Raw genomic sequence first — 24,883 nt, 5'->3', positions numbered from 1 at the left:
GCCTCGGCCTCCCAGAGAGCTAGGATTACAGGCGTGAGCCACCACGCCCGGCCATAAACCACCTTGTTTTTTCATGTTGCTGGAATTCTCATGCTCATTCCTTGTCATCTGGAATTTCTTCTCTCAGTGTAAAACAGGTAGCTTAGCAGTACATCTATTCTCTTTTGGCAACTCTTTTGCTCAGTAAAGGAGGAAGAGGTATAGTGCCCTCCAGCTTGTGCTGTTAGGTACCCACCTTGTTTTTGCTGGCAATTCGGGTCACTTAGAACTCAGACTCTTGGGAGGGTGTTCAGGTGCCAGTGGTGGTAGACTAGGTTATGTAACCCCCAGCTCCCAGGCCCCCGGATGGCCTGTTTTGGTCTCACTCAGGAAAGTTGATCAGGCAGGAGAGGGGCAGAAGCACTGTGAGCCTGTAAATACTGCTGCTCTTCTGTGTTTTCCTGTTCCCCTGTGTTGATCACAGTCCAAGCAGGTGATGAGGGATGTCCTTTTGGGGGGATGGGTTGGTCCCCAGGCTGTTGCTGACAGCTTGAGTGGGGGTGGGGCGATTCCCCCTCCGCAGTGGCAGTGGAGCCGGGTGGCCCTAGGGGTTTGCTCCTGCCCGGGTCCCTCAATGGCAGCTGTGGCGATGGAGGGCGGGCGGGGCTACATAGGTAGCGGTAGTTGTGCAGGGCCTTGGGTTTTAGTTCTGCCTGGGTCTCCAGGTGGCAGCGGCAGTTGGTGGTCGCTGAGCAGGCTATCTAGGGGGCGGCTATAGGAGCAGGCAGTAATGGGCATATCCTCTGCCCTGATACCCTGGTGGCCGAGGAGGCCAGGGTGGCTGTGGCCGGGGTGGTGACTGGATAGTGCTACCCGGCTGGTAGCAGCTAGTACAGGTAACTTTGGGTGCTTGCTCTTCCTCGGTCACTCTCTCCTCCGCGCCCGCTCCCCCACCCACCGCGTGGTGGCAGTGGCAGTGGCAGTGACTGTGCGGGGCTACCCAGGCAGCAGCAGCAGTAGCTGCTGTGGGTGGCCGTGGGCGCTTGCTCCACCTGGTCCCCCTGCAGCGGTGACAGCAGCGGTGTATGGCGCTTGTTCCCAGGGTGTGTGAGATCACCCAGCCTACCCACTTCCTCCCTGGCCTGGCATTGGCAATGAGGAGGCAACAGCAACGGTTCAGGCCTCTAGGTTTATGCAGCATTCTGTACCTGGGCTCTCAGAATTGCACAAGCTGCAGCGCCCAGGGGTCGGAAGCCAGCGAAATCCATGTGTGCCTTCTCTGGGAAGCAGAGCTGCAGAGCTGCTTTCCAGCATGTAGGCAGTTCTCGCACCCATCTGGGAACCTGTGGTGGGGTGGAAGGGCAGGGTGGGTGAAGGGGCCTTCCTGCAGCTCAGGTTACAATGTCTGTGAGGAGAGCATGGCTCCCCAGGGCTCTCTTGCCTGCCGCCTCCCCACCTGCAGGTGCTTCCTCCAGTACCTCTGATCCAGCAGAGTGGGCCTCCCTCTTCCGTCTTCTTTGCTTTCAGTGCCTCCTGCTGCTGCTTGGTTGATTCCCAATGCTCTCTCCCAGACAGTACCCCTGAAGGTGAGTGTCTGCTCACCTGCTTTTGATCCTCTCTGTGAGAGCAGCATGTGCTGGCTGCTTCTAGGCCGCCATCTTGGCCCCTCACCTCAGCATTTTCTTTTTTATTATAAAATCTTTGTTGATTGTAGGAAAATATTTATGCTATATTCGGAGAACTGTACTAGCTATTGTAAGAAATTATAAAATAGCTATTATGGTTAACTTTATTCCTAAGTTTAAATAGATATATTATGATTTCAGAGAACTAGGTTTACCTTACTGCTGCAAAAACATTGTTCTTACTTTCTTAACTAAATGTTAAATTTTTGCTGGGAATAGGGTTTTAACTCTGGTGTGGTAACATGTTGGTTTAGTCATCCTTCAAAGGTGTAAATGAATACCAGATCCTTGCCAAGTAGAAAAGTTTGATAGGACCAGAGTACTTGGGGGGCGGTTGGGGAATGAGAGTATAGTATAGAAAGTGGAGGCTACAGACATATAGATGCGCTACTTCTACCTCATAATTTTGTAGTAGTGGCTGTATAAACTCTGAAAAGCAAACATCCTTTTTATTTATTTTCTATGACTAGTTATTTACATTTTCCAAGATGTATTTTGTGATATTAAAGACCTAGTGATACACAACAGAATTTGGGAAGCAAAAATATACATTAAATATAGATGGTAGTCATGTGAAAGTGACAGAATAATAAAGTATATTTGATTAAATTAAACTAGGTAGGCCAGGTACAGTGCCTCATGCCTGTATTCCTAGTATTCTGGGAGGCCAAGGCGGGACGATTGCTTGAGCTCAGGAATTTGGGACCAGCCTGAGCAAGAGAGAGACCTGTCTTTACTAAAAATAGAAAAAATTAGCCAGGCATGGTGGTACGTGCCTGTAGTTCCAGCTATTTGGGAGGCTGAAGCAGGAGGATTGCTTGAGCCCAGGGGTTTGAGGTTGCTGTGAGATAGGCTGACACCGTGGAACTCTAGCCTGGGCAACAGAGGGAGACTCTGTCTCAAAAAAAATAAAATTAAATTAAAAATAAACTAGTAACATTCTTAATCAAACGCTAGTGTCTAATGATAATAGCTACCCTTGATTAAGGGTCTTACTAAAGCTCAGAGAGGTTCTGTAAGTTACCTGAGTTTACCTAGTTACTATTTGTATAAGTGGTACAGATAGAGCAGAATTTTAACTCCAAGATCAGTTAATATGCCCTTTTGCCTCACATTTTGCTGACTTACCCTAGGAAATGTGAGTGGTATACTTTGTGAAGACACGATATAAAATAATTTTTAAATTGGAAAAATAAATGGAGTCATAATAAACCTGTGATTTTACTGAACAGTGTTTTCTACTGATATGTACCAAGACAGTTTTGATTTTGTTTTGTGCTCATAGACTATACCTCTGATATGATCAATTCATTTATTAAAATACATGTATTTATTTGTAATTGTATTGATCAAAAGGGAAAACAAAAAATAAATAGGCACAGATTCATTTGGCATTAATGGAAAAACAAACGTCCAAGCATAAGTCTGTTTTAGATTGTACATGCAAGACTTAGCCAGGTGCTCCACAAACAACTCTTGAGAATTTATTACCAAATCAAGACTTAAGGAGGTCAAATATATATGAAAGATACCTAGAGAAAATAAATTTCCTAAGACAGGAGGAGCAGAAAGAGCAAAAGCCTCAGTCAGAAGGGAGTTCATAACATGAAACGAAAAAAGATGAATGTTAGGGATGAAAGAGTTGGTGGCACCCATCCAAAAGTCATCCAGGAGAGAGAGTGTTCTGGCTTCAGGACTTAATTTATGTTATTCATTTTGAAAAGTCCGTCACTGTTGTGAAGTTGGGTCTTTTGTAGCCACTTCACATTAAACAACTGATTTTTCTAGTCCTGCTTTCATGTGGTAAAAGCAACTTTTTAATCATAATTAGTTTTTCTACAGAAACAGAATGTGCATACCAGGTGGGCCACAAGTTAAGTCTTTTGACAGTTTTAATTGCTCATTATAAACAATTTAGCACGTTGGTGTTTTGGTTTCTTCTGTAGTCTTTTGTGAGTTTGGTTAGTTTAAGTTCATCCCTGAGAAAATGGTCATGTGCTGCTGAGTCAGTAAAGCCAAGCATCAAACTCTGTTTTGACTCTGGTATATTTACCAGAGTCACTGTTACTTATGGGTCTCTTGGCAGTTTTAACTTTGTCTTTTTTTTTTTTTTTTTCTTTTCACAACAGCTATATACATATCAGACTTTGTCTTTTTTTCCTTTACATTTTCAGGAAACATTTTTGAAAAATATATTTAACTTTGTCTTTTTTTTTTTTTTTTTCTTTTCACAACAGCTATATACATATCAGACTTTGTCTTTTTTTCCTTTACATTTTCAGGAAACATTTTTGAAAAATATATTAAATAAAGTCTTACTGGTTTTTGTAAATGAGCATATAGAGAAATTAATTGCATGGGATTCTTAAACTTCCATAAAACTAAATCTTTATAGTGAAACATTTTCTTGATTTATTGATAAAAGGGCTTGAACACTTTTAGTGTAGACTTTGAATATGTGATTATGGTTTGAAAAATAAAGTAAAAATTTGAATAGTAATGCATTTTGAATGGTAACTCATTTTTTGCTTTTTGATTTTTTTCTTTAGTTTACAACAAAGTATGTTAAGATCCCATTTCAAGGTAAGTTATCATTCTTGCCTTTTCATTGTAATTTTGAGTGTAAAATAATTGATCAGCAAAAATTCTGAAATCCTTTTGCAACCAGTTTTCCATAACTTTTTTTCAGTTTAGAATTTAAGTAAAACTAAGTTTAATAATGTTTCACCTTAACTTAACATTTTGTAGCAGCTCCAAAGGGAGTTAAAATGTTTTATAATAGAATAAAATGTTTATAACAGAATGTTGTGTTGATCACTCCAAGTCAAACAATATCAAAGGACTCATGATGATTTCTTCAGATTAACAGAAATAAAGTTTTGAAACATAGCAAGAATATTTTGGTATATATAAAAATGGATGAAAATAGGAACTATAAGGAAAGAAGCATAAGAAAAATGTTTAATATTGCACACAAACACATAAAATGTTTTAACGTAGAGGTTAAGACAGGTTTTTATATCATTTCTTATCTGAGTAAGGCAAAGTAGATTGGAAAATGTACATGCAGTTTACACAAGACTCAGACCATTTTTTTATTCTTTCTTCAACTAAAAATCTTCCAGAATAATGACAGCAAGAAAACAAATAATAAGCAAGAGTATAATCTCTTTAGATAATGGATTATAAAAAGAACAAGGAAGAAAAACACACAAATAGCACTTTAGCTATGAACTAGAGAAAAGGAGGCTTTTGTTCCAAGACTGCAGATGTGATCAACGTGACTTTGATTGGATTCCGCAGATACCTCATGTACAGAATCCAAAATTAAGTTATGATAATGATTCTAATAATTAGATTGCCACTTTAGGTAAGACTATATAAAGCACAGAGTAAGTATATTGATAGTTCTAATTAGTAAATATCAATAAATTATTAAGGAATAATATAATATTAGCTATTTAGAAGAAACAAAAAGACGTGATTTTAAAAGGAATAATTTCAGAAAAAATAATGCTATATATAATTTATAGTTAAAGACCTGGGTAACAGAGCTACCTCTCAAATTCTTGTGATAGAGATGTCAAAAATAATATTTTAGGTTTTCATAGTTAATAGTTTGTACTTTGTTTCAGACATTGCTTATTTATGATTTTTTATCACATATGATTTTTAAAAGGCAATTTTAATTACAAATTTTGGAAAAATAGTCTTTTCAGTGATAATAGGCTTACAGTTTCATCATGGAAGAAGACAATATTAGTCTTCTTCCCCAGTCCTGTCCATATTTCCATATGCAAAGTGTTTTTAAAGCAAGGCATGCATATAAAAGGTTTTATAGATGAGAACCTAGAGGTCTAAATGTTTATTCTTTTTCCATGCAACTGAGGGAAAATATTGATTTTTCAAATTTATATTTTAGCTATTAATTATGTTTGGCTGTTAGTAACAATGACTTAAAGAAAATAGTTTATTTTTCCTTCACATAGAAGAAATCTAGAGGCAGGCTGAACTAGTATGGTGTTTCCTTGGTCATGAGGGGCCCAGGCTCTTTTAGTTTTCTACTCTGTCATCCTACCACATAACTTACATCCTCAAGTTTATCTCATGGCCATTTTGGCTGCTTATACTCCATTATCATGTTAGCATTTCAGGCATAGGGAGGAGGAAGGGGGAAATGGTGGCAATATCACATGCTACCTATCTCTTACCCTTTGAAGGAGACTTCTTGGATGTGCATGCTGCCCGACTTCCTCAACTTAGGTTTTATTAACTAACCAGTCATATGACCACTCACCTATTTGCAAGGAAGCTAGGAAACAGAGTTCTTCTTAAAAGCTGAGTATCTTGCTTCTCTCAGTAAAATTAGGGTTCTATTGTTAAGGAATAAGAAGAAATGGAAAAGTGGGTAGGCAACTCCCATTTTCAGCATCTGTGCTGTATCCCTGTAACAGAATTGAGCACATATTGGGGGAAAATTTGGTAATGAGGTGTAAATTTTTCTCATGATGGTATTAAATCCCTTTTTTTTAAAAAAGAGGAACTTTAAAGCAATCTTTCTAAAGAAAATTTAGCCTTCGATTCTAAAAGCCTGGAACAATTAGTTTGGTAGTAGTTGTGTAGATTTCAGAGAAATAGTATCAAATATACCTACGGTGCTGTGAGCTGCATGAGGAGGAAATGCTGAGCAGATTTTTCTGAGGATTCTCACCCCATTTTAATTTAATCTGTTTGTTTTTGCTGCCAGTTTTACTGTCAGTTTTCAGATTGGGAAAGTTAAAGTAGGAAGAATAGAATGGCTGGTTTGGGAACATTAAGATGACTGGTTAATTAAGTATTTGAATACCCAATGTAAAACGATTTTTATACTTTAATGTTCGTATGAATCCTAGGGGTAGAGGTGGGCTGTTACTTTGAGATTCTAATTCAGTAGATTTAGTGTGGGGCCTGTTACTCTGCATTTCTAACAAACTTCCAGGTAATGCCAATGTCACAGGCTAAGGACCTCTCTTTGAATAGCAAAGTGCCAGGAGATTATGCAGGAAGGAGTACTAAGAGATTTGTTTCAAATAGGCACCTATCTTGGGCTTATACTTAACTGATATTTGCATTCCCAGTTTAGCTGCTTGCTTTCTTAAAGTTGAACTAGATGACCTTCGGGACTTCTTTAAACCAGTTTTCTGTTTCTTTTAATTGAAAAAAAAAAAAAAGTCGTCGTCGGAGGAGATTCCTTTAGCTCACTAAGAGGGAGAAGGACTAATACCTTAGAATGATTACCCAGGAATTTTGAGAAATAAAATCTGTAAGAATTTTAAAAGAATGTCTTCTTAAACCATTTAGAACCTCGTATTATTATTGAGAATCTTTTGGTAGTGGCTTATCTGTATAGTGGAATGCAGATGTTTTGGGAGAAGAAAGAGGGGCAGAAATTGGCTTATGATAACATTTGGAGTCTTGGTTTATAGTATTGATCAAGATAGAAAAAATGGAAATATATAATTTTCAAAGGTATACTATACTTAATTTTCTGCATTGGTAGACTTTTTTTTCTTTTTGCTAATGATTTCAAAATTCCTAGTGAGAAATCTTTCTGGACAAGGTTTTTATACTATGGATATTTAATCTCAAATTTATCTTTTCTGGATATAACTGAAATCATACAGTATGAGAGACTAAATCTCTAATTATCATTTATTAATAATAATTACTTAGCTGTTCCTAATCATAATGTGATTTTTTTTTTTTTTTTACTGTAATAATACTGCTTGGGGTATCTTACCTAAGTTTAGTGAAGTACACTGGAAATATATTTTTGAAAAACTTTGTATATAATTCTTTTTTAAAAAATATAATGTATTAAGAAGTGTCATATAGTGCTTAAGTGCTGTATTGTTAAATAGATTAATTTTTAAATTGTTATCTTTGTTTCAGTGTCCCTGAATGAGGTTTCATTGCTAGTGGATACCACACATTTAAAGAGGTTTGGATTATGGAAAAGTATGGATGATGATCACAGTAAAAGGAGTCATGCTATCCTTTTCCTCTGGGTCTCTTCAAATTATCTTCAAGAAATTCAGGCCCAATTAGAAAACTCTACATTAGGTCAGCAATGTGAGTATAAAATGATTTCTGAATTTCAGAAAAACCTGACAAGTCTGATAAATAAAATAGTTTTCTGCTAAAATAATTTAATTACAATGTAATTATTTCAGTGAATTGAAATTAATTTCATCGAATTAGAAAAATTTTATCCCTTAAAATTATGTAAGATAAATGATTTTATTTGCTTAATTTCTCCCAATAATTTTATTCAACCAAGTGAAATTATCTTCTAAAATAAAAAGAATACCTTAAAAAAATCTTAAATGTTGTTTACCTTGAATATAAAAAGTTTCTATACTGTAAAAAAAAAAAAAGGAACGCCTTATCTTTTAGTGAGTTGTCATCCTTGACTTTCTTATGAATTTCTTGCTATTGTTTCATAATGAACTGTGACAGAGTTAATTACTAACAAAGTTAAATAAAATACAGAACTTTTTACTTTCAACATTTTCTTTAGTATCTAAAAAAACAAAATCCAGTTTACTTTATATATCATTACTCTAAGACTGGGTTGAATAATTTTCTGTATATGCCCATAATACTTATCTACGTAATATGTATCTTAAGGTATTTCCCAACTTTAATTTCCATATCCTAAAAGAATTTGGTTTAGAATTGGGTAAATCAAATTAGTAAGGTTTTTTCTCACCTCTTTTTTTTCTTTTTTGAGACAAGGTCTTACTCTGTCCCCTCTGCTAGAGTGCAGCCGTGTCATCATAGCTCACTGCAACCTTAAACTCCTAGGCTCAAGCTGTCCTCCTGCCTCAGCCCCATGTAACTGGGACTACAGGCACATGCCACCACACCTGGCTGATTTTTCTCTGTTTTGTAGAGTTGGGGTGTCGCTCTTGTGCAGGCTGGTCTCTCTCTTGCTCAGAGTGGTCTTGTACTCCTGGCCTCAAGCCATCCTCCTGCCTCAGCCTCCCAAAGTGCTAGGATTATAGACATGAGCCACTATGCCTGGCCCTTTCTCACCTCTTTGATCTCTCTGCCTTCTCTTTTTACTCTCTTGCACATTAAAAATGTTAAGTAATGAACTAAATTTTATACTTTTAAAATTAGTTATTTTCTTATCCTAATTATTTCCAATAGGAAAATTTATGATTAAATAGCAAAGAAGTTAGAGAAAATATAAAGAGCCATTTATAATCATTATGGGGGGAGAGAATGTCTTTTGAGACCAACATTGAAATGGTTGAGGAAAGAAAATGTAGGAGGTATTTAATTGGAATACTTTCTTAGTTGATAGATTTGATCAATGGAGGAGACTAGAGAAAAATAATTGCCTAATTATAATTCATTCATTTATTCATTTATACATTAATTAACAAATGTTTACTAGCACTTACTTAAATGCCTGGCATTGGAGATAATAGCAGTCAATATCAGTATGGAGTTGCCATTTTAGTGCAGTAGAACAGGAGTCTAAAAATTGTGAGTTTAAGTTCTAGGTTACTAATGGCTTATTTTGGGGTTTTAATTTGCCTGGGTTTTTACCTAACATACAAAATACTTTGGGTTATATACAACATTACAGTTATTAATAATTAAATTATTTTACTTATGATACCCTTGAAAAAATACTATTGATAAAAAATTTTTTTTCTTTTATAGCAAAATTCAGTGAATTCATTTTCCTTGAGCTACACAATCCTATTTCACAAAGAGAAGAACTGAAATTGAAAGATATTATGGTGGAAATAAGTACAACCAATGGAGAATTAGAGCTTTCTTATCCATTGTCTTGGGTTCAGGCACTTCCTTTGTTTCAGAACCTCTCTTCAAAAGAAAGTTCTTTTATTCATTATTACTGTGCTTCAGCTTGTTCTTTTCCTGCTGCTGCTGCTGAAGAAATGAAGATGAAATCAATATCTCAGGTTAGCATGTGATTAATATAATTAGCAAGGGGTGAGGAGGTTCAGTAAAAATTCTTTCATTGGTAGTAGGCTGATTTCAAAATGTTATGTTTTGTTAAAAGGGCATAGGAACTAACCTGAAATAACTCCCAGAGTCAAAGCTTGGAACAGTTTGTTCAATAACATCAGTAATGATAGAATGGGGTTATAACCAAAGAATAAAATAAATATCTATGAGTCTATACTGATATAAATCGATAACTGAGTTAATGAATGAATTAATAAATAATAAATGGTGGATAAAGGACAACTATTTCTTAAAAAAGAATCCAATTAATAAAGTAAAAGGAATAAGAGAAATATAAAACCACCACTAGGATAATGTATTTATGATTGTTGCAGACAAACTTCACTGATGGATAACAAATTAAATGGGTGAAAATTTAAGGAGAAAGAAGATATGTACATAATCTCAAAGTCTCTAGCCCAAAATATTTATTAACTACAAAACGAAAACTAGTAACTTTGCAGCAGAGAGACCTGACAGATATCACTTTAACTAAGTGGTGAAAATTAACATCAGAAGTAATAAAATGTATCGATATAATGTACCCCCTCATATTGTGCACTGAGAAGGGTAGATCACTTCTGTGGTATTCTTCCTGATAATGTATAACCTCAATCTAGTCATGAGAAAAATGAGACAAACCCACTTACAAAATAACTGACATTTTTCAGAAGTTGTGAAAGACAAGGAAAGATTAAGGAATTGTAAGATCCTGAAACAGAAGAAGGATATTAATGGAAAAAATTAAAGTTTAAAGATTAAGGTCTATAGTTTAGTTGATAGTATTATACCAATGTTAATTTGTTAGTTTTGATAATCGTACTATGGTTATATATTGATAAAATTAGGGGAATCTGGGTGAGGTTTGTTTTTTGCAGTTCTTCTATTAGTCTAAAATTATCTTGAAAACAGTAGTAAATTTAAAAATGCTATGTTTATTTTTATAGGAGGTTGATAATGTACATGTAGGTTGTATATCTCTGTCAAATACTTCTAGAGAGAAAAGTGTTTATTAAGTAGCATGTGCACACACACATGTACACACACAGGTTTGGTATGGGGCTAATCTTTTATTCAGAAGGCCTGTAGAAAGCCACATTAGTGTAAAATAAGACATAAGACTTCACCACTATCTTTATGTATAATGTTGTAAAAATTTTGCATGCTAATTATATTGTTTATACGAATTTGTGTATTACTTTTTGTTTAATAATAGAGTATCAGTTTATGTCATTATAAACTCAGCCTCTCTTAATTTTAAATTTTACTTTTTCCTGCTATTTGTCACTTGTTTTGATTATTTTGAACTGCAGAATTGTCAAATTCTTCTTTAATTATAGAGCCCATATCTGGAAGTAGTACTTCAAGTTAAATTTTGACCATTGTTTGTATAGTATCTTTTGATGACATGTATTATTTTTGACTTGGTTGTATCTTTATAGGAATTCCAAAAGTGTAGATATAACTCATTGATAGGAATTTCTTTTAGTTACATTTTCTCTTACAAGTCTAGGTTTTGAATTTGTTCTTTTGAAAATTAATATGTTTGTATTTATGTATTTATAAGGAGATCTTTTTCCTTGCCACGTTCTGTCAGCCCTCAAATACAGATGCAGCCAAACCTACCTACACCTTCCTACAGAAGCAAAGTAGTGGTTGCTACTCATTTTCTATTACATCTAATTCAGATGAAGAATGGAGAGAAGTCAGGCACACTGGACCTGTTCAGAAGTATGTACTATATCATATCCGGTTTGTAATAGGTGGCATATTAGTAGTTTTTATTCATGTTGCTGCTTTTAGATTACCTTTTTTTTTTTATATTTGTTAAGAAGAACTTTTTTTTTTTTTATTTCAGCATATTATGGGGGTACAGATGTTTAGGTTACGTATGTTGCCCTTGCCCCCCCTCCCCCTCTAAGTCCGAGTTTCAAATATGTCCATTCTTTGGGTGGTGCGCATTGCACTCCTTGTGTATACAAATACCCGTCCCCTCCTCCCTCCTCCCCCCTCTCCCCTCCCCCCTGCCCAACATCCAATAGATGTTATTCTTATATGTGCACTTATGTGTTGATCAGTTAATACCAATTTGATGGTGTAGATTACCTTTTGAAATGTTTTGAGTTTTACTTTCATGCTGATGGTTAATAATGGAAATAATTTTTGTTTTTTAAATTTATGAGGAAGTTAAAAATTTTATTAAGAAAATAATAGGTGCCATTTTATTTAGTTTTATGTCAGTAAGACAGAAATGTCAGCCAAAATACTATATTTCGTAAGATTAAAGTGTTTATTGAAAATACTTGAATAACAGTGTATTCTTTTGAAGATTATATGTTCCGTATCTGAATATATATGATAGGAAAAATGAAATTGCTTACTAAAGTATGCCTCAACTTAAGGTACTTAAAAAAGTGTTTTTAAAAAGCTCATTTATTTGCAGTGCACTTGTATACAGTTCAAAAATTACTGTAGACACAGAATTTGATATATTTTTGCGTTTAGTATTTAAACCCGAACATCAAAATAATTTTCTTCTTTATCCTTCTTTATAGGTCATTATATTTACTCATTTTTTAACACAAGGAATGTGATAGTTTGCCAAATTTCAATTTTTTATTATCATTCATCTTCTGTACCCATGCATGACCACTAAACCTACAGTTTCTTCTGTACTTGAATATACAAAATATGATCACAATGTCATATTATTAACTTCACATACAGAACATACTCTTTTCCTGAGGCCCTGTGGTCTCGCAATATATATATTGCTTTGTTAATTTGTTTTTATATTTCATATATGTAATAAATATGATCTCCGGATTTTTATCTATTTCCTCATCAACTCGATGCTAAAAATTACAATCTCATAATGAGGGGATTTAAATCTAATTCCTTAAATTAGGAGAATCAAACTACGCTCTGGTATTTCTGCTCTGTACTCTGGGGTTTTGGAACAGAGTGGAAGGAAATTCAGATATATTCAGTTTCTGTAGCCTTTGGACGTGAACTTTTTTCATCGGCTATATTGCAATTTTTATATTACATTTACTTTTTAATGAATTTTCAAAGTAATAAAAGTTCATTGTTAAAAATACAGAAAAAGCATAATGGGAGAAACACTTATCTTCCAACCATTAAAGGATAACAGCCATTAGCATTGTAGGCTGTAAACCATCGCTTTCTATGCATATACATACAATTTAAGGTACTTTGGAGTTGAATACAAGTTCCCTTTTGGAAGTTTCTTCTTTCAATTTTGTCCTTTATATTTCTTCTCATGGTGGTAAGGCAGAATATAGAATCTGTGCATTTGAGGATGATTTCTATACCTCCATGTGATTCTTCTCTGTTTTTTTAAAAAAGGCAATTGAAAGCATAGGATAGGAAAATAGCCAATAAGAAAGAAACTATCATATTATTGTTAGGTCCCGAGCCAAGAGAGAGACATACATGAAACCTCATGTGTAGCCAAATGCCGTTTATTTTGAGCATCTGGGTGCAGATGGGTGGAGGCAAAAAAGTGTCCACACTGAGGGAGGGGAAAGCCTTGGGTTTTATAGAGGGTTTCTCTGGGGGGGAGTAAGTAAGTGGGCCAGAACAGCCGTTTGTAATAAATTATTTTTCAAACAACCAGCTCCTAGGACCCCTGCCCCAGTCACATCCATCCTTCAGCTCCAGAGTTGTCCTTATCAGGAGAAATAGGGAAGGATAAACTTCATCCCAAAGGGAGTGGGGTACAGGGGAAGGAATGCTGGCTGCAGCTGTCAGATTTACAACGTCCAGGACTCTCCAGACTCCTGAGGCTATTGTTTTACAAGCCTAAGTTTTCCATTAACCACATTCTGTCCTATACATACTTTTCAGGTTCCCACCTGGAACAAACCTAACAATTATCATTTAAAATATTTGGTTTTCTTGTTTGATTTAGGTGCATGGTACCAAGATTAAATCAATGTGGATGATTCTTCTTTTCTTGAACCATTCTGGGGCAAGAAGTGTTAGGGTGGAGTGCTGCTGCAGAGCCAGTACACGCAGGTTTTGAGAAAGAGTTCTCGACACAAAGTTTAGGATAGAAAGAAGGCGTTTATTTTACTTTTCCCAAGCGGGAAAGGGCCAATACGGTGAAAGGGAGAAAGAGGAAAAGTGTATTGGCAGAGAGAATCAGATATCAGGCTTTTTATTAGGAATTGTAAAAAGATGGTGAAGATGATTTATGATCGTAGCCAAATTAGCAGGGTACTGTGAACACTGCGTCCACTCCTTTTCTTAGTAGCAGGCCCATAACAGAAGCTGATAACAAGCCACAGGTTTATCACTAATGATTGTGGTCTGGTCATTGATTCTGCCCCTGGGACAGAGACTGAGGCCTGTAGCGGGCACCTCCTGCTTGACTGTTCAGGAACTCCCCAAGGCTGTAAAACAAATGCTCAAAAGCAGTTTTAAAGTGAGAGATTTACATTTCCTTTCTGTGTGTTTAGGCTCTTTTCAGATGTTGTGGAAACTGAGTCCCTGCCAGGTGCCTGTCAGCCAGTCAGCTAGGGAGAGAAAGAGCAGAGAGCAGGGAGAGAGCTCATGATTGATCTTTAGCTGTTGTTAGGAAATGGAGGGATTAGGTATTTTCCTGTTATGTCAGCAAAGCCATCCCTTTCAAGAAGTACATAATATACCTTTATTATGGACCACATTTGCTCATCGAGTCACCCTGTCTATTCCAGGATTATAGCCAGGAATCCACACTGGTCTTTGTTAGGGTGGAAAACTTAGTAGGTATTCATGGTGCAGGTGGAGAAAAATTTCTCACGAAGAGATTAGGATATATACATATATGTATGTAAAAAAGTTCATCTTCTTAGAAGGAGAGAGAGAATGAGAGAATGAGAGAGAGGAGAGTGAGAGCAGGGTGATGGCATGGTATCCTGAAGAAAGAGAAGGGGGGTGCCAGCACTGAGGCCAAGTGGCTTGCTGATCTTATGGGGACAAAGAGAAAGGAAAAAAAAATAGTGATTGCTGTGAGAAACTGCTGCATTCGCTCCTTTCTTTCTTCTTGGAGGCAAGATGATAATAGTAATTCAAGCTGTTGTGGAGTAATTAGCAGGAGGCAGCTGTGAGACATCAGGTTGTCCATCTTTCTTATTTTCTCTGCTTCTAGAGACTTGATTATCTCTGAAATGTAGTCAGGTTTATTGCAGGGGATGTGATTTTGCCCCTGAGATATGGTTGTTTTTTTTTTTTTGAGACAGAGTCTCACTGTGTTGCCTGGGCTAGAGTGCCATGGCGTCATCTTAGCTCACAGCAACCTCAAACTCCTGGGCTCAAGCGATCCCCCTGCCTCAGCCTCCCGAGTAGCTGGGACTACAGGCATGCGCCACCATGCCCGGCTAGTTTTTTATATATATTTTTAATTGTCCTATTAATTTCTTTCTATTTTTAGTAGAGACGGAGTCTCGCTCTTGCTCAGGCTGGTTTCGAACTCCTGAGCTCAAACAATCCGCCCGCCTCGGCCTCCCAGAGAGCTAGGATTACAGGCGTGAGCCACCGCGCCTGGCCCCTGAGATATGGTTTGAGCAGAAAACTAAGATCTGGAGTTGGTCCGCCTGCTGTCCACTCAGGACTCCTTAGGAAATTCTAAAAGAGTAGTGAGCTAGTGAATCTTAAAAAAAGATTTACATTTCCTTTTTGACTGTTGGGGTCCTTTTAGACGTTGTGAGAATGCAACTGTCCAGGGTGCCTGTCAGTTAGTCAACTAGAGGGAGAGAGAGCGCAGAGAGCAGGGAAAGAGCTCATCATTGATCTTTAGATGTTATTAGGAAATTGCAGGATTAGATATTTTCCTGTTATTTCAACAAGACCGCCCTTTCAGTTTTATTTCTAAGCTTTAAGAGAGTGCCAGAAGAAAGATGCCGAATTTGTTGTCACCTGTTCTTTACTACTTTCTAGTTGTGATCTAATTATTCATTTCCTTTATGTTCTCTTAAGTCTTACGTTGCAAGCACTTTCTTAAACTTGCCTCCTAAGCTCCCCTGTTATTTCTTTATTGCTCAGCCCCTGGTATATACTGGACACCAGGAGGAGAGCATAGTTTTTGACTGCAGGCTTTTCTGAATGGAAAGGGACTAGTCTTGAGGATTCAAACCTGGAATTAGAAATTGAAGTATAGGAAACTCTGTTTTATTACATCAGCTGTTGAAAGTTAAAAATTGTGCAGAAGAGAGACATCTTCAATGGTATTATAACTGATTGTGAGATTAAAACCTATTGGTTAGACAGATGTTGAGACTAATATTGAGATAGTAGTCTATCGAGATTAACCGACGTGGGAAGAATTAGAGAGTAAAAGATGATACTTAATGAGAATACCATTAATAGTTTGTGAAAATAAAAGAAGGGAAATATAATTGTTTGTGTCCTGTCAAATGCTTTCAACCTACAGATTTTAGTTGTAGAATACTACTGCCCAGTTATTGTTTCATATAAGAAATCTCTTAGATATCCAGAATTTTCCATACCAATATTTTTAACTTTACTTTTACATTTTAAGGTTAATTGTATATCCTCCACCACCTACCAAAGGGGGATTAGGAGTAACTAATGAAGATCTGGAGTGTTTGGAAGAAGGAGAGTTTCTTAATGATGTAATCATTGATTTTTACCTTAAGTAAGTACAATTATAAATGGTTCTTCTCATTTGTTTTACAGGTTTTACTGAGAAACTTAACATAAATGTCTTTATCTCTGAGTTATTTTAACTCCAACAAAAAATAACCTGCTAAGATTTCAGATCTGGAAAATATTTGCCTATCAAGATTTTCTAGAATTGACTAAATCAGTTTCATTCTTTTACTTCTCATAAATACTATTAATATATACTTAAAGAGAGCTACTGCCTTTTTGTTTAATTTTGTTTCTGTTTGTTGGTTTTTTTTGTTTTGTTTTGTTTTTGTTTTTTAAGACAGAGTCTCACTCTGTTGCCTGGGTACAGTGCAGTGGCATCATCATAGCTCACTGCAACCTCAAACTCCTGGGCTCAAGCAATTCAGCCTCCCCAGTACTGGGATTATAGGCTTGTGCTACCGTACCTGGCTAATTTTTCTGTTTTTATAGAGGCAGGGTCTCGTTCTTGCTCAGACTGGTCTCGAACTCCTGACCTCAAGTGATCTTCCTGCCTCAGCCTCCCAGAGTGCTAGATTACAGGCATGAGCCACTGTTCCCGGCCTGTTTGTTGATTTTTGATTTATACTTCTTTAACTACTATATTATTGTACAAATCACTTTGTATAATTACAATTACAAATCACTTGGGGGGAACCAAAAAGAGGCAGTTCTATGCAATTGTCTGTTGTATCTTTAAGCACCATGAAAGTTAACTGTCATTTTAAAAACCCATATCACTATTCCTTTAAATTTTTTTTTTCACTTTTGTATTGCCAAAGGTGAAGGAATAGACATAAAAGCTTTTAAAACTTTTATGCAAAGGAAATTTGTTTCTGGCCCTCATTTTGTACTGTATCCCTAGACCTAAATTTCTAATACTTGATTGAGATATTTTCTAATTATTTCACACATCTCTCTCAAACCAAACTTACTGTTATATCACCTTACCTAATTACTAATAATACTATCTTTATTCCAGTGACTCGGGGTCACAATTTCACATTATTATTTATATTTACAGGTACTGCGTATTTAATATCTAGAAATTCAATTTGTGTTTTAAAAAATGTCTTACATGTTTCTGATTTTTTGAATATATGGAACACAGTTATAATAACTGTCTTAATGTCCTTTTATGCTTGTCTAACATCTATGTCAGTTCTGGATTGGTTTCAGTTGATCGATTTTTAATCTTCATTATGAGTCTTTCTTTGCTTCTTTACATGTCTGGTAATTTTTTACTAGGTGCCCGGTATTTTTGTATTCCTGTTAAGTATGCTTGAATTTTGTTCTGGGATACAATTAAATTATTTGGAAACAGTTTGATGCATTTAATATTTGTTATTAATTAATCCCCTCCTACTACAGAAAGACCTTCTGGGTATTTTACCCACCACTGCATGAATTATGAGGTTTTCCAGTCTGGCTGGCAGGAACAGGCACCATTCCTGATCTGTGTGAATTCTCAGTACCATTCTCTCTAATCTTTTTGAGTAGTTCTTTCCCCAGAGCTTGGGTACTTTCCTTACATACATGCAGTGATTAATACTCTGCTAAATACTTGAGGAGGACTCTCTGCAGCTATCTGGAGTTCTTTCTCCCATACGGCTTTCCTTTTCAGTATTCTGATCTGCAAACTCTAGCTACTCAGTTCTTAAAAAACAATTGCAAGGGCATTTTTAAATCTGCGTAAACTATTAAGAACAGCAGAGTTTTCTAATTATGAAGGGTTTAATCATTACGTGATTGAATTATTAAGCTTGTAAGGAAGAATTGTTTTAGTACAGAAGTCAAATAAGGATTTAGAGATCAGTCATATCTCAATTATTAAAATTTTTCTAGATTTAGGAGTGCCATAGTTTCAGACTTACCCTTTATCATGTGATTATTTGATTAATATTTTCTTCTAACCTCATTCCTCTGCATTGTAAGCTCTATGGTGGCAGGTACTTTATTTTTCCCCTCTTATTTTGTTTTTGGTGTAAACATGGTGTTTGTTACATGTTAGAAATTTGATAAATATTTATTAAATAAATGAATAAGTGGGCAATTTCTGCTTTAAATGATCTTGATAGAAGGTGAAGTAACTAAAGACCAAACTGAAAGCTGAACTCAGAAGAAGCTGCAAGATTGCTTTGAAAACTAATTGTATATAAAAATGAAGATTTCCAGAACATAGAATTGTGGGAAGACCAGGTAAAATCTATAAATAATTTACTTTTGTGGTGTTACTGCTTTACAGGTATCTTATATTGGAGAAGGCATCAGATGAACTTGTTGAACGAAGTCACATTTTTAGTAGCTTTTTCTATAAATGCTTGACAAGAAAGGAAAATAATTTAACAGAAGATAATCCAAATCTTTCGTAAGTTAATCCTATAATGTACTTAAGTTTTAAAAGAAAGTATACTATTTTGATGCTCCTAATGAAGTAGCTTCTTTATAGTATTTCCTAGAATGAGCAGAATTACCATTTGTGCAGGTCCTGGGTCCGTTTGCCATGAGAGCCATTTCTCATCTTTACGCTCTTCTGCTCCCTGTGACAGGGAGGCTGACACTGGCAGGCTACATTTCCACTTGCATGTCCCTGAAGGATAATGGAAGTTGGAGGGCAAGGAATACAGGTGCTAGGGTATTTTTTCCCTACCCTCTTTGCCTTGGACAGTGATTCTGGTAGTAGCTGTATTCCCACTGTGGGTCTATCTCTCACTGGATAGACCTGTTAGAGCTCCAGCTTCCATCTGGAGGTACTGCTTCTTCCTGTTGACCACCCTAGTGGTATAGCAGTTTCCTAGTATGCTGATCTTTGGTTGCCTCACTGTCTCACTGTCCCCCTTTGGCTTTGTTCTTTTTCTGTCATTTCTGTAGCCAATTCCCTACATTACATTCTATCTGTTATAACTATATAGGGTTGTTTTGGTTTTCCTGGTTAGATACTCACCAACATACTTCTATTTAATTAAATCAGTATAACATTATATGAAATACCATGTTTGTTAATACACTTTAGCTGAATTTTTCCTCAAGTATTTTCTTTCTTTATTTATTTTTTTAGAGACAGGGTCTCACTATGTTGCCCAGGTTGGCCTCAAACTCCTGGCCTCAAGTGATCCTCTCACCTCAGCCTCCCAAAGTAGGTGGGACTACGGCTGTGCACCACAGCACCCTGCTCCCAAGTATTTTTTGATTAATACTAAAACCTATGGAGCAGTGGATAGGGATAGGCAAAAAGGAGGAAGGAGATATTATTTCTTAGGCAGCAGTAACTTGGATAGTTGTTGAAACATGGAACATTTCACTCCTTTCCCAAGGCCTAATATTATAATCTATTTGAGTAGACTCATGATAAAATTAAGAGTTTTTATTTTTTAAAAAGTTAGTGTAAACATTTGTATACTACTTTACAATTTATAAGGTACACTTATGTACATTATTTCAATTTTTTCTCTCATAGCAGTGCTTTTAGATATATAGGGAATATAAGTTATATCCTAGTTTTTCAGATGAGGAAGGAGTTTCATAAAGATTAAAAATTTTTACTAAGGACAGATAGCTAGTGAGTGGCAGAACTTAATACTTAAATCCTTTAAAGGTACTTAAATCCTTACCTTTTAACCCCTTAGTCCAAAGTTTTCATTGTACTAGACTGCCTTAAAAATGATTATGTCAGTTTGTTTTATCTCATTAAAGCAATAGAAATAATAAACATGTAAGAACATGATTAAATAGATAAACTGCTTGAATTGTTGTGTTGTTGGAGAAAGAGGGTAGAAATAGGAAGGCTATTAATTATTGAGTGCCTGCTTGGAACTAAGACAGCGAACATGAAATTATTTACTTTACAATATTCTTGTGAGATTAAGTGTCATTGTCTTTATTAATTGAAGCTTAAAGAAGTTAGATAAGTTTTCCAAAGTTGGGTATAGCTTTCCAGTTTCAAAGTTCAATTCTATCTGTTGTTTGTAGTGTTGTGACTACATAATTTATGGTCTAAATTGGAACGCTTGTGAGAATAACAGGAGATTCTATTGATGGTTACACTGAGCAACTAGTATATATACTGGGGTGTATAGTAAACTATATTTCGAGTGCCTTTATAGGTTTAGAATTTCTGCTAATGGACAAGGCCTGCCAGGATCAATTAAGGAGAAAATCACAATTTGAAAATATTCCTGATAATCAGGGTTATTGGAGAGGAGGTTATATGGAAGGGGGAGATTGATTAAGTAAATTGAATATTTAACATTTCTGATGTCTTCCTGTTCTATTTTACGTATACAGAAATTAATAGTTGGTATCATGCAGTTAATCCCATATTTTGTTTTAAGATTATTCAATGTACAAATTGTGCATTTGGTGTATCCACCTTCCAACTAAGGAAATGAAAATAGTAGGTTCTGCTGTATTATTAGGTTTTTAAAAAATTAGATATTGTACACCTGCTTATATATAAAAGTAATAAATACAAAGGTATATGAGCAGCTTACTCTAGGGTGCCTTTACTAATGCTTGATCTCATAAACATACACTCACATATACACATATTAAATAGTGTGAATGCTAATGTATACTTGACAGACCAAGCATTAGTATTCACACAGTCTGATATATCAGACCAAGCATTAATAGTTACACAAAGATTTTCAAAATAAGACAGACTAATGGCCAAGAAACATGAAAAAATTCTCAACATCTCTAATCATCAGGGAAATGCAAATCACAGCCACAATGAGATATCACTTAACTCCAGTGAGAATGGCTTTTATCAAAAAGTCCTAAAACAATAAATGTTGGCATGTATGCGGAGAGATAGGAACACTCATACAGTGCTGGTGGGACTGCAAAGTAGTACAACCTCTGTGGAAAGCAATATGGAGATACCTCAAAGAGCTACAACCACCAATTGATCCAGCAATCTGATAACTGGGCATCTACCCAAAGGAAAAAAAGACATTCTATAAAAAAGACATCTGCACTCGGATGTTCATAGCAGCGCAATTCACGATGGCAAAGATGTGGAAACAACCCAAGTACCCATCAATACATGAGTGGATTAATAAAATGTGGCATATACCACATTTTATTTATTTATATACCATGGAATTCTACTCAGCCACAAAAAACAATGGTGATCTAGTACATCTTGTATTATCCTGGATAGAGCTGGAGCCCATTCTACTAAGTGAAATATCACAAGAATGGAAAAACAAGCACCACATGTACTCACCATCAAATTTGGTATTAACTGATCAACGCTTAAGTGCACCCATAGTAGTAACATTCATCGGGTGTTAGGCAGATGGGAGCGGGGAGGAAGGGATGGGTATATTCACACCTAATGGGTGTGGTGTGCACCGTCTGGGGGATAGACATGCTTGAAGTTCTGACTTGGGGGGGGCAAAGGGAATATATGTAACCTAAACATTTGTGTCCCCGAAATACGCTGAAATAAAAAAAGTTACCCAAAGAAACCCTACAAATCAGCAAAGAAAAAAAAAAAAAGATACAAAGATAATCCAAAAGCAGAGTGGCAAGAGATATAAATTTTAATGGCCAATAAATTGACAAAAAAAGGCTCAAACTACTAATATTGGGAAACTGCAGACTAAATGATTCTCAAACTCTTTACCATGGTTTATGAGATCCTGCAAGATCTTTCTGTCACTCTAAACTCATCTCACAACATTTACCACACTTCAGTTCAACTCACCTCTTTTCAGTTTTCAAATATGCTAAGTTCTTCCCTATTTTCTGCCTGAAGCTTCTTCTCCTGGCACTTTTTTTTTTTTGCCTCACAATGCGATCGCTAATCATTTTGTTTGTTTGTTTGCTTATTTTCTGTTTCGCATCCTAAGCTCCATGAGGTCAGGGACCTCATCTGTCTCATTTTTCACTGTATCCCCAGAGCCTTGCCCAGTGCTTGGAACACTATTAATGGAAACTCAAAATAAAAGATAATAAGAATGCCTATTATTGAATACTGAGAGAACTGTTAGACATTTAATTGGGATTTCCTATACAGTTAGGAACTTGAGACTAAGAGATCATGTGTGATCCTCGTATTCTCTCCTGTCCTTCCTGTCTCCATTCTATGTCTATTATATTCCCAATCAAATAAGGTTAGCATAATCAGGAGATCTACGAAACACCAACATCATAAAACAAAGAAAACCAGTTGTCTCTCCTTAAGCTTTTCAAATGGAAAACAAATTAACAGACTATGCACTAGTTGAAAGTAATTGTTTATAATAATTATAATGGTTGGATTCTTCTGAAATGAGAAAATTCAATAAACATGCAACACCTGATTATTTATGTAGTTAATCTTCCACATAGTGTCTAATCCCTGTCACAACTTTTAGCTCATTTTGGATCCTATCTTATACCCCATGTGGTTTTGGTTAGATATTATTCAGCTGCACAAGGATGAGGCAAAGATGTCAATTTCCTACATTACTTGGTAATAAGTATATAAGAACTTAATGGTTTGTTTTTTCCCCCACATAAAGAGTTCCTTCTAAGGGATTGAGCCAGAAGGCACATACCACCTCCTTTATGCCCCTGTTAAATGCCATTTTCTTCCTGAGATTTTTTTAAAAATGTTTTCCTTCAGAAATGAACTAAGACTTTTCTTGGACATCCAACTTGGTTTGACATCTTCTCTCCTTAACTCCCCTGATTAAAGAAAAGAAACTAGTATTTGTGTATGTGCATGCAAAACCTGAGAAAAGAAACTAGTGTTTGTGTATGTGCATGCCAACCCTGTTCTAGGTGGTTATCTTAGATGCTTTAACATAATTCTTTTGTATCCCTTATAACACTTATATTTTAGTTATTTGTTGTACTTTTTTTCTGCCCTCATTAGATTATGAATTCTTTTAGGTCAATGTAGGTGATTTTCTTTATTTGTTCTTAGGACCTTAATAAATACTTGCTGAAGAAATCAAAGGAAAGATGGATGAATGGTGGGTACACTTAACTACGTTGTGCTGTAGTTTCCTTATGTATTAAAGGAAGGGAGATGAGTTTCATTTTTTAAAATCTAAACATACTTTGATAGAGATTGCATTAATTCTGTAGATCACTTTAGGTAGTATGGACATTTTAACAATGTTGATTCTACCAATCCATGAGCAAGGTAGATTTTTCTATCTGTTTACATCTTCTACAGTTTCTTTTCTTAGTGTTTCATAGTTTTCCCTGTATATGTCTCTCACATCTTTCGTTAAATGTATACCGAAATATTTGATTTTCTTTGAGGCTGTTGTAAAAGGTACTGCGTTTTTGATTTCAATTTTGGCTTGACTGTTATTGGCATATAAGAATGCCTCTGATTCGTGTGTATTAATTTTGTATCCTGAGACTTTAGTGAATTCATTTATCAATTCCAGGAGTCTCTTGGTTGAATCCGTGGGGTTTTTTAGATATAATATCATATTATCAGCAAAGAGTGAGAGTTTGATCTCTTCTGCCTCCATTTGGATGCCCTTAAATCATTCTTTACAGATCTAGAAAAAATAATTCTATGCTTTGTATGGAACCAGAGAAGCCCTTGTATAGCCAAAGCAATTTTGAGCAAAAAGAACAAACTGGGAGGTATCAGTCTACCAGACTTCAAGCTGTACTACAAGGCTATAGTAACTAAAACAGCATGATACTGGCACAAGAATAGAAACATAGACCTTAGGAACGGGACTGAGAATCCAGAGATGAAACCATCCACATATTGTCATCTAATCTTTGATAAAGCAGACAAAAATATACACTGGGGAAAAGAATCCCTTTTCAATAAATGGTGCTGGGAAAACTGGATAGCAACATGCAGAAGATTGAAACTGGATCCCCACCTCTCACCCCTTACAAAAATCAATTCAAGATGGATAACAGACTTAAACCTAAGGCATGAAACCTTAAGAATCCTAGAAGAAAATGTAAGGAAGACTCTTTCAGACATTGGCCTGGTAAAGAATTTATGAAGAAGACCCCCAAAGCAATCACAGCAGCTACAAAAATAAATGGGACCTGATCAAATTAAAAAGCTTTTGTACAGCCAAGGAAACTATCATTAGAGTGAATAGACAACCTACAGAAATGAGAGAAAATAGTTGCTCTCTACACATCCGATAAAGGGCTGATAACAAGAATCTATCTAGAACTCAAAAAAAATCAACAAGATAAAAACAACCCCATCAATAAATGGGCAAAGGACATGAACAGAAACTTTTCAAAAGAAGACAGAATAATGGCCAGCAGACATATAAAAAAATGCTCATCTCTAATCATTAGGGAAATGCAAATCAAAACCACGATGAGATATCACCTAACTCCAGTGAGACTGGCCTTTATCAAAAAATCCCTAAGCAACAAATGCTGGTGAGGACGTAGAGAGATAGGAATACTCTTACACTGCTGGTGGGACTGCAAATTAGTGAAACCTCTGTGGAAAAGAATTTGGAGATACCTCGAAGAGCTACAAGTAGAACTACCATTTGATCCAGCAATAGCACTGTTAGACATCTACCCAAAGGAATAAAAGC

General features: G+C 35.9%; 1 protein-coding gene across 1 annotated transcript in view; it reads left to right on the top strand.

Moving 5' to 3' along the window:
* Positions 1–24,883, top strand: part of SENP7 (SUMO1/sentrin specific peptidase 7) — a 164,505-nt gene that overhangs the window by 129,385 nt on the left and 10,237 nt on the right. Inside the window, exons 10-15 of the mRNA XM_012652811.1 lie at positions 4,214–4,247; positions 7,596–7,775; positions 9,381–9,643; positions 11,287–11,420; positions 16,234–16,350; positions 18,589–18,711. Of these exons, the coding sequence (XP_012508265.1) occupies positions 4,214–4,247; positions 7,596–7,775; positions 9,381–9,643; positions 11,287–11,420; positions 16,234–16,350; positions 18,589–18,711 (851 nt within the window). The remainder of the gene's footprint in view (positions 1–4,213; positions 4,248–7,595; positions 7,776–9,380; positions 9,644–11,286; positions 11,421–16,233; positions 16,351–18,588; positions 18,712–24,883) is intronic.

This window comes from Propithecus coquereli, unplaced genomic scaffold (assembly GCF_000956105.1).
Source record: "Propithecus coquereli isolate 6110/MARCELLA unplaced genomic scaffold, Pcoq_1.0 Scaffold40, whole genome shotgun sequence".
NCBI lineage: Eukaryota > Metazoa > Chordata > Mammalia > Primates > Indriidae > Propithecus > Propithecus coquereli.
Note: the sequence above shows the minus strand (reverse complement) of the source record. Positions and strands in the feature narration are given on the sequence as shown.